The 10828-nt window shown below is 52.5% G+C and overlaps 1 protein-coding gene across 1 annotated transcript; it reads left to right on the top strand.

Moving 5' to 3' along the window:
* Positions 1–342: 342 nt before the first annotated feature.
* Positions 343–10200, top strand: AP2S1 (adaptor related protein complex 2 subunit sigma 1). The gene is made up of 5 exons (XM_061388763.1): positions 343–639; positions 3017–3166; positions 9011–9124; positions 9572–9631; positions 9822–10200. Exons 1-5 carry the CDS (start codon positions 358–360, stop codon positions 9921–9923), a joined length of 708 nt encoding a protein of 235 aa, XP_061244747.1. The 5' UTR covers positions 343–357; the 3' UTR covers positions 9924–10200.
* Positions 10201–10828: the final 628 nt, after the last annotated feature.

The following is a 10828-nucleotide window of genomic DNA, read 5'->3' as shown; positions in this document are numbered from 1 at the left end:
AACAGAGGAAGAAATTGAGTTAAGAGGTGAAATTGCTCGCCCAAAGTCACAGAGCTAGGGAATGCGACAGCAGGATTTGCACACAGTTCTGACTTCCAAAATGATGCTATTAAATCACTGTCTGTCTCCCAGAGAAAACACTCAACACATTTTAAACAGAGCAGTAGGTAAGCACGAAAACATAATTACATTTCCCAACGCTGTTTTATTTAAGACAGTTATTCCCATCATGTCCTTCTCGCCTAGGCTGGGAGGTGGAGGGAGGGCTGATGGAACTACTTTTCCCAGGATGCAACTCTCGTCTCGCTGGCTGTCAAGCATGTCGGGAACTGTAGTCCTCCGAGAAGATAATGACCCATGGCTCCCAACATGCATTTGGAGCCTGAACCTTGCCGTAGGAAAAGTCCAGTCGCGCGGCATGCTGGGAAGCGGGACAGGCTCTTTTCCCGGCTTGCCTCCCGGACGAGCAAGCCTATTTTTTTCAGGACTACAATTCCCAGCGGGCTGTGCGCGAGAGGGCGGGTGAGTTCTTCTGCCGGAAGTCCGCTCTACCCTTGGGTCCCCCAACAGCTGCCGGAGCCGGAGCCACCCAGAAGCCGCGGGACCGGGGCCGCTGGGGTCCGGACGGGGGTCGCCATGGTAACGAGGGCGCGCCTACGCTGGGGAAGGGCGAAGGGTGGGTCCACGTGCAGGTACTCCAGGCTCGGTGGGATATTGACAAGCCGCCCCTGCTGCGGTGCGATGGTCTGGGCCCGGCGCGGGCTCTCGGGATTGGGGTCGATCCAAAGGCCGGCGAAGGAGGCAACTGGGGGTGGTTCTGGGCGCGAGTGTGTTACTGGGGTTATCGAGGCTAGGGGGAGCTTTTGAAGACCAGGTGCCAGGGGAGAGGGCTGTGCGGGAGGGAGACATTCGAGATGGTTGGAGGGTTTTGAAACGGGGAAACAGCTCACGAGGCAGGATCTCAGAAGCGGGGAGAAGGAACTGGAGGGGGCGTCCCAAGCGGAGGGCTTTCGGGAGTGCGTCAGGAGAGCTGGAGAAGAATGGGAGACGTTGGGATAGGAGAGAGGGGGTCTCTTGGGGCAGGAAGCTGATGTTGCAGGCGGAGAGGGGGTGTTGGAACTGGGTGGGATACTGCTGGTGTGAGAGAGTCTCAAGGGTAAGAGGCTGGACCCTGGAGACAGGAAGTACTGTAGGGAATAGGGCTTTAGAGTTAGGAAAAGTGTACTGTAAGAGGGAAGAAGGCTTGGAGTAGGCAGTGAATACTACACATGAATGGGGAGCAATAGAACAGGTCTCTGCAAGAGGAGGGGTCTCAGAGGGTAGGGAGTAAGCATGGAAGTGAGAAGTGGGGAGGGGGTTTGGGGAACAAGGACTGGGCATTGGAGCTGGCACCAGTCCCCAGGGATGGGGCACCCTGAAACTGGGAAAGCAGGAGTCAAAAGAGAGCAACTCCAGCGGGGCCGGGGGAACTTGGAGGTAGAGAAGGCTGGGGGTGGGGGGCGGGCACTGAGAGGGGACATCAGAGGGGTGAGGATATAGAAAGGATGGGACTTCTCAGTGTGGATTCCCTGAGATGGAGAGACTCTAGTTGGGAGGAGAAACAGGAAGAGGTGTATGAGGGAATTCAGGAGTCAGAGACAGAGCTCTCCCTTAGTTCTGTAGCCCTGCTCCCGTCTCTCCTCCCTATCTCCTCCATCTATCTCTGGCTCTGGCCCCCAGGCTGTGGCTGCCTGGTGTGGGTCCCACCCCCACCCCCCACCCCATGTCCTTTGCCTGCCTGCCAGGACCCCTGCCTTGCTAGGAAGTGGTTTTCCCTGGCTCAGCAGAAGGGGTTCTTCGAAGGAGAGTGTAATATCCTGTTCCCGTCCAGCTCAGATGAGTTGGGGGAGGAGGGATGGAGTGTGTAGAGAATGAGGCTTACGAAAGAGAGCGGCCTCTCATGACCCAGTGGAGGCTTCCACAAGTCAGGATAAGGGGATTCAGAGCAAAGCCTTTGGATTCCCAGCTCTGCTTTCTGGCTGTGAGACTTCCATTCTCTGAGCCTCGATTTCTTCATCTATAAACCGGACATGAGCACACAGAACTGGGCTCAAAGACAGGCTTCCTAGCTGCATGCACTTGGCCCATGATTTTCTTAAAGTCAAATGACAATGAATTATATCACTAAGAACTGATATTTGTATAACGCTTAGTATGTGCTAGTCACTGTTTTATCCCTGTTGTGCTCATGAACTCGTGCAGTGGTCTCATGAGGGAGGTGCTCTCATTATGCCCATTGCATGGACAGTGAAACTGAGGTCCAAAGAGGTCAAGTAACTTGCCTACAGACTCACAGCCAACAGTGCCAGGATTCATTCGGGCTCTAGAGTCTGTGTTTTTAGGCACTTGGTCAAATGCGTCAGTCATGATAGTTAATTTTATTGAACACTCAGTATGTAAATGGGACTTTACAAAACGCTTCCGAGATCAACTTGTTCGGTGTTCACAGTAGCCCGGTGACAGTTGAGCTGGCTTTTCAAAATCTTAAAAACACCTTAGGTCTCCCACGCATCACTGATGGTAATTGCAGCTGATACCTGGCTTGCCTGTTAGTGCCAGCCACTGACTAAATTTACAAACTTATTTAACCTTCAAAACATCCTGACAAGGTGAGTCTTCTAAGGAAAACTGGTTTCACCATGGGGAAACTGAGGCGTAGAAGGGCGGATCTTTTGTCCAAGGTCAGGGAGACAAGACTTGGTGGAGCTTGGGACTCAGCGCCCTAGAAACTACTGCAGAGTTGGCCAGTGGACGAGAGATCACTCCACGGGGTGTTGGAGGGACCTGGGACCGGAGCATGTGGCCAGGTCAGCCTGGCTGGGCTCAGGGGAGTGGCCGAGACCCTTGGAAGGCAGGCAGCTGGGACACGTGGACCCTATCTTCCCCATGGGGCAGGGTGGGGCTGTTGGGCAGGGCCGCCCTGCACTGGCTCGCCCACCCCACCTCTCTCCCTGCCTCCTCCTCTTGCCATCCCCAGATCCGCTTCATCCTCATCCAGAACCGAGCAGGCAAGACGCGCCTGGCCAAGTGGTACATGCAGTTCGATGATGACGAGAAACAGAAGCTGATCGAGGAGGTGCACGCCGTGGTCACTGTCCGAGACGCCAAACACACCAACTTTGTGGAGGTGACAGCTACCCCCACCCCCTCCAGTGCCTCCGACACTCCCCTGCTTTCTTTTGATGGCCCCCTTCCCAGCCTCAGATGGCAATAACCCCTCAGACTCTCCTTCCTCCCCCCTCATTCATTTATCAACTTGCCTGCCGTCTTCTTTCCTTTTTGAGGAGGGTGGGTTACTTTTCAGGGTGAACATTTTCAGACATACAGGTTAGTACAATGAGAAGTCAACTGAAAATTCCCCCAGATTTCATCAGTATTAAGAGTTTGCATTTTTTTTTCTCTTTTTCTCTCTTCTCATTTTTTTTGGCCAAATAACCTTTTTTTTTTTTTTCCTGGTGCCTTTTAAAAACTCACTACAAAAATGCTCAAACACATAAGCATAGAGAATGGTATAACGAATCATCCCTGGCTGTCGTGTTTTCAATTATGCTAGAGAGATCATGGGGGGATCCCCTGGCGGTCTGGAGGGTAGGATTGCATGCTGTCACTGCCAAAGGTGCGGGTTCAGTCCCTGGTTGAGGAACTAAGATTGCGTAAGCCATGTATTGCAGGCAAAAAAAAGGTATAGAGATAATGACATGACATCTCTAAATATGACAGGGTACATCTCAGAAAATAAAGACACTGCCTTCCGTGACCACAGTATCATCAGGCCTGATCAAAGGAGTCATATTTCCTTACTAATATTAGTCTCAAGCCAATCAATATTTAAATTTCCCCCAGGTCATCAGAGGGCTTTCCAGGTGGCCCTAGTGGTGAAGAACCCACCTGCCAATGCAGGAGACATAAGAGATGCAAGTTCGATCCCTAGGTGAGGAAGATCCCCTGGAGGAGGGCATGGCAACCTGCTCCAGCATTCTTGCCTGAAGAATCCCATGGACTGAGGAGCCTGGCATGCTACGGTCCATGGGTCACAAAGAGTCAAACACGACTGAAGCAACTTAGCATCAAAACTGATTGTCCAGAGCCAGTCAAGGATCTTGGCATTGGTTTTGGGCTCTTTATTGAGATGCTTCTAGCTTTAATTCCCACGGTATTAGCCTGTTAAGAGACCAGGCTGATTGTCCTGTCTGTGTGTGTTTATGTGCGCTTAGTCATGTCTGACTCTTTGTGACCCTGTTGACTGTGGCCCGCCAGGCTCCTCTGTCCATGTAGAGTTCAACACATATTTATTGGCAGCTCACTATGTGCCAAGTACTGTTCTAGGCACTGGTGATACAGCAGGAAATGAAACAGACCCAGTCCCTTCTCTCAGAGAGCTGACCGCTGAAGTTTTTAGTTTTAGTCGATGGGAGGTTGTTATTATAATGAAGATATAGTGTATCAGGTATGATAGATGCTAGGGAGAAAAAGGAAGCAGCTGTGGGGGATGGAATGGCTGGGATGTATACAGTGGGGGGTGGGGAGTGGAACGTAGGTTTAAATGGTTTGATCAGGAAGTCTTCATTGAACAGGGGACATTTGAACCCAGACCTGAAGGAATGGAGAAGTGGAAGGAGATGATATCTGAGAAAGGAATGTTCCAAGCCCAGGGAACAACAAGTGCAAAGACCCTGAGGCAGCAGGGCGTACAAGGGCATTCCTGAAATAGCAAGAAAGCCAGTGTATCTGAGGTGGGGTAAGCCAGGGAGGAAGGTGGGAGCAGATGAGATTGAAGATGTAACAGAAGCAGGAGGTTCGGGGCCTTGTGACCAGTCATGAGGACTTGGGCCCTTACATGAGGCTTTTGAGCTGAGGAGGGAGGTAGGCTAGCTTAGGCTTTAGGGATCCCTCTCTAAGGGGCAGGAGCAGAACCAGGGGACTGCTCAGGAGATGACCACTGCGGCCCAGGTGAGAGATGCTGGTGACTTTCACAGTCATGGAAACAGTGGGGGTGGCGAGAAGCATTTTGAAAGGACAGCCAACTGAAGGGCCGAGGATTGGAGGAGGTGTGGGAAAGAGAATGGAGCCACCAGTAGGGGGTGCTGTCATTTCTCCAGATGGGCTGACTTAGCAAAGAACAGGTGGAGGGGAAGATCAGCAGTGGGGTGTCCATTCCCAACCCAGTGGAGATGTGGGGGGCGGGATGATGAAGGGAGGGGAGCCGGAGCATAAGGGATGTCGGCTCTCCCGGGGCACCATGCTGCCGGCGCAGGGCCGGCCCCATGCTGAGTGCTGGAAACGACAGCAGCTGAGGGACCCGGAGTGGGCAGGGAGGCGGATTAGGAGGAGCCAGAAAGGTTTGATGCCAGGTGAGAATGTCACAGGGCGGCCGGACCATCTTAGGTCCCTCCCGACCCAGGCCCGCTCCAGACTGGAGCCCTATGCAGGGCATCACTGGTGACACAGCGGTGACAGGAAGGACCCAGGCAGACGACAGCAGGAAAGAAAAGAAGAGCGCCATTCAGGGTCAGAGCCAGCCAAGGCCACACCGGCGGTGACAGTCAGTGGGTAACTTCTCCAGCTCAAGTCTTTCTGCCCTCATGGCTTCTTGTCTCGATCCCGCCCCTCCAGAGCAGGGACCTTCAATCATTTGATCGTGTATCTTTTTTTTTTTTTTTAAGTAGAGTTAACATCCTGATATATTTTTACTAATCCATGGATTATGTGCAGGAGCTACTGTAATAATATTGGGCTTCCCTGGTGACTCAGCGGTAAAGAATCTGCCTGCCAATGTAAGAGATGTGGGTTCGATCGCTGGGCAGAGAATATCCCCTGGAAAAGGAAATGGCAACCTGCTCCAGTATTCTTGCCTGGGAAATCCCACGGACAGAAGAGCCCGGCGGGCTGCAGTCCCTGGGGTCTCAAAAGAATCGGACACACTTAGGGACTAAAGGACTAAACAACAGCTCAAAAGTATGCTGCTGCTGCTGCTAAGTCGCTTCATTCGTATCTGACTCTGTGCAACCCCATAGATGACAGCCCACTAGGCTCCTCTGTCCCTGGGATTCTCCAGGCAAGAATACTGGAGTGGGTTGCCATTTCCTTCTCCAGTGCATGAAAGTTAAAAGTGAAAGTGAAGTCGCTCAGTTGTGCCCGACTCTTAGCGACCCCATGGACTGCAGCCTACCAGGCTCCTCCGTCCTTGGGATTTTCCAGGCAAGAGTATTGGAGTGGGTTGACATTGCCTTCTCCGAAAAAGTATGCTGCTGCTGCTGCTGCTGCTAAGTCGCTTCAGTCGTGTCTGACTCTGTGCGACCCCATAGATGGAAGCTCACCGGGCTTCCCCGTCCCCGGGATTCTCCAGGCAAGAACACTGGAGTGGGTTGCCATTTCCTTCTCCAATGCATGAAAGTGAAAAGTGAAAGGGAAGTCAGTCAGTCGTGTCCAACTCTTCCCGCCCCTATGGACTGCAGCCTACCAGGCTCCTCCGCCCATGGGATTTTCCAGGCAAGAGTACTGGAGTGGGTTGCTATTGCCTTCTCCACAAAAGTATCAGTTCAGTCAGTTCAGTTCAGTCGGTCAGTCGTGTCCAACTCTTTGCGACTCCATGAATCGCAGCACACCAGGCCTCCCTGTCCATCACCAACTCCTGGAGTTCACTCAAACTCATGTCCATCAAGTCGGTGATGCCATCTAGCCATCTCATCCTCTGTCCCCTTCGCCTACCTCCAATCCCTTCCAGCATCAGTCTTTTCCAATGAGTCAACTCTTCGCATGAGGTGGCCAAAGTATTGGAGTTTCAGCTTTAGCGTCAGTCCTTCCAATGAACACCCAGGACTGATCTCCTTTAGATTGGACTGGTTGGATCTCCTTGCAGTCCAAGGGACTCTCCAGAGTCTTCTCCAACACCACAGTTCAAAAGCATCAATTCTTTGGCGCTCAGCTTTCTTCACAGTCCAACTTACATCCATACATGACCACTAGAAAAACCATAGCCTTGACTAGACGGACCTTTGTTGGCAAAGTAATATCTCTACTTTTGAATATGCTATCTAGGTTGGTCATAACTTCCCTTCCAAGGAGTAAGCATCTTTTAATTTCATGGCTGAAATCACCATCTGCAGTGATTTTGGAGCCCCCAAAAATAAAGTCTGACACTGTTTCCACTGTTTCCCCATCTATTTCCCATGAAGTGATGGACCAAATGCCATGATCTTCGTTTTCTGAATGTTGAGCTTTAAGCCAACTTTTTCACTGTCCTCTTTCACTTGCATCAAGAGGCTTTTTAGTTCCTCTTCACTTTCTGCCATAAGGGTGGTGTCATCTGCACATCTGAGGTTATTGATATTTCTCCCAGCAATCTTGATTCCAGCTTGTACTTCTTCCAGCCCAGTGTTTCTCATGATGTACTCTGCATATAAGTTAAATAAGCAGGGTGACAATATACAGCCTTGACGAACTCCTTTTCCTATTTGAAACCAGTCTGTTGTTCCATGTCCAGTTCTAACTGTTGCTTCTGACCTGCATACAGGTTTCTCAAGAGGCAGGTCAGGTGGTCTGGTATTCCCATCTCTTTCAGAATTTTCCACAGTTTATTGTGATCCACACAGTCAAAGGCTTTGGCATAGTCAATAAAGCAGAAATAGATGTTTTTCTGGAACTCTCTTGCTTTTTTGATGATCCACCGGATGTTGGCAATTTGATCTCTGGTTCCTCTGCCTTGTCTAAAACCAGCTTGAACATCAGGAAGTTCATGGTTCATATATTGCTGAAGCCTGGCTTGGAGAATTTTGAGCATTACTTTACTAGCGTGTGAGATGAGTGCAATTGTACTATAGTTTGAGCATTCTTTGGCATTGCCTTTTTTGGGGATTGGAATGAAAACTGCCGTTTTCCAGTCCTGTGGCCACTGCTGAGTTTTCCAAATTTGCTGGCATATTGAGTGCAGCACTTTCACAGCATCATCTTTCAAGATTTGAAATAGCTCAACTGGAATTCCATCACTTCCACTAGCTTTGTTCGTAGTGATGCTTTCTAAGGCCCACTTGACTTCACATTCCAGGATGTCTGGCTCTAGGTGAGTGATCACACCATTGTGATTATCTTGAAGATCAAAAGTATAGGCATTCACAAAGATAAGCTAGGGGGGTAAAAAATGAAGAAAAATCAGGGCTTGAGTTGACTTTTGAAGTAGCCAGCAGATGGCGCCACACACACAACACTGGCCTGGATTTTTCAGATGCTTTGCCAGCTAGTACATCATGGATCTCTGTCTATGGCTTTATCTACTTACACATGGTATAAAATTAGAGTCTGCGTCCCTGGCTCATGAATATTTATTCCTGGGTTGTATTTATGTGTTATGGTAGGAATATTTATATTACGGTTCAGTTAAGGGCAGGACTAGGATTGTCTTGGTTACAGGAGGCAGTGAGCCTGGACTGCTCAGCACAAAGCCTGCCACACAGCATGTACTCAGGCAGTGTTTGTGGAAGAATTTGCTAGCTTAGTTCCAGGATGAGGAGTTTGACTCCTTCCAGAGGCAACAGCAAGTCACAGAAAGGGGGAGATGGATACCCTGGAGCACCCCCACCTCTCGGCTCTGGGCTTTTGCCCGATACTATTCCCTCTGCCTAAAGCACTCCTGCCTGATCACTCCTGCTCATCCTCCAGATTTCAGTGCAGATGCCCCCTCTTCCAGGAAGCCCTCCCGGACTGCAAGGGTGGGTCAGCCTCTTGTCCCCTCTGAGCACCCACAGCCCCTCACTGCCCACTTAGGGGGTAACTAAGGATGACGCTCCATTGGACTGTGAGCCCGAGGCAGGGAGAGCCAGGCCACCCCTCTGTCCCCAGCGCAGAGTCAGGCAACAGAGCAGGGCCTCCGGGACCACGTGTGGAACACAGGACTGCACGTGTTGGTGCCATCCTGCCCAGTATGCGGGGTCCTGGGCACGCCCTGCCGCTGACCGCCTGCTTCTCTGCCCCGCAGTTCCGGAATTTCAAGATCATTTACCGACGCTATGCCGGCCTCTACTTCTGCATCTGCGTGGACGTCAACGACAACAACCTGGCCTACCTGGAGGCCATCCACAACTTTGTGGAGGTGCACGGGCCGGGGGCCAGGAGGGCGGTGGGCGCCGTCTGGATGCCCTCTGTTAGGGTGCGGGGCCCTCAGCCTGTGGGAGGGGACACTGTCTTTCTCTGCCCACCTTGATGTTTCCTCCGGTCTCTGTTTCCCTTCAGTTTCTCTCTGCCTTGTTTCTTTATTTACTTATTTATTTTGCCTGCACCGGGTCCTAGTCGCAGTGCTTGGGATCTTCGCTCTTCATTGCTGCACGCAGGATCCCTAGTTGTGGCGTGTGGCCGCTGATTCCCTGACCAGGGATCGAACCCGGGCCCCCTGCCTTGGGAGCACGGCGTCTTAGCCACGGGACCAGGGCAGTCCCCTCGGCCTTGATGTTGTGCCACCTCTTTCTGACGCCTCTGCTCCTGTCTGTGCGTGTGTGTGTCTCTCCTTGCCCATCTCGCACCACCTGTCTTCTTCTCCTAGGTCTTAAATGAATATTTCCACAACGTCTGTGAACTGGACCTGGTATTCAACTTCTACAAGGTGGGCTCCTGGGGAAGATGAGGAGGAGGGAGCCAGAGGAGGGGGTCTGTGAGGGGCCAGAAGCCCACAGCCACCCTGGTGCCTCCGCTGGGGTCTGTTTGCTGGTTCTTGGGCATCAGAATTTCCCTGCTCCCCGGGGGTCCCCTCCACTGCTCACCCCAGAGTCTCCCCACGCCCTCCCTTCCCTCAGGTTTACACGGTCGTGGATGAGATGTTCCTGGCCGGCGAGATCCGTGAGACCAGCCAGACGAAGGTGCTCAAACAGTTGCTGATGTTGCAGTCCCTGGAGTGAGGGCGGCCGGCCCCTCCCACCCCGGTCCCTTCCCGGACTAGCCTGCTCGCTTCCCCTTTCCGGGCCCAGGGTCCACCCCAGCGGCCCCCTCCCTCAGCTGCCCAGGAGGAAGGCACCCAGCTGGGTCTGGGCCACCAGGGAGGAGGCCACACCCCACAGCCTCGGGGCCCCAGCTGTAGGCGGAGGCCACCTCGCGTGTACCGAGTAACCGTGCTGTCCTCGTGTGATGCCGTGAGCGTGTGCGTGGAGCCCCCAATAAACCTGTGGTCCCCGCCTGGCCTTATCTCCTTGCGCCTCTGCCTGTCCTCCCTGGGAACCACAGGCAGCTCCAGGGGCCCTGCTGTTGGTGCATCGGGTAGTCGGTCAACAAGCACACCTTGGGCTGAGTGAGGGAGCGATGGGGGGGCAGGGGCATTCATACCTGCTGCTGCCCGCAGACGGCCCCAGGGGACTGGGAAGGGTGACAGATTTAGACACTGAGCTCTCACTCCTAAAATAATGACACTCAGAGCCAATGCCGACATCTCTCAGGCCGTTCTAAGCCATGACATGTACCTTTGTTAACCCTCACGAGAGGTTGCAGAAGGGATGGTTAGAGGGGCTCACTCAGCTCAGACAGTCACAGAGTGAGTCTGCAGCTGAACCAGGTTTGTTTTTTTTTTTTTTTTTTAATTGTTTATTTTTGGCTGTGCTAGGTCTTCGTGGCTACGCAGGGACTTGCAGCGAGTGGGGGGGCACCAGCTTCTCACTGCAGTGGCTTCTCTTGCTGTGGGGCTCAGGCTCAGTCGTCATGATACAGCGTTAGTTGCCCCGTGGCACGTGGGATCTTCCCAGACCAGGGATCGAACCTGTGTCCCCTGCGTTGGCAGGTGGATTCTTAACCACTAGACCACCAGGGAAGTCCT

This window comes from Bos javanicus, chromosome 18 (assembly GCF_032452875.1).
Source record: "Bos javanicus breed banteng chromosome 18, ARS-OSU_banteng_1.0, whole genome shotgun sequence".
Taxonomy (NCBI): domain Eukaryota; kingdom Metazoa; phylum Chordata; class Mammalia; order Artiodactyla; family Bovidae; genus Bos; species Bos javanicus.
The sequence above is the reverse complement of the archived record's forward strand: the minus strand, read 5'-3'. Positions and strand labels throughout refer to the sequence as shown.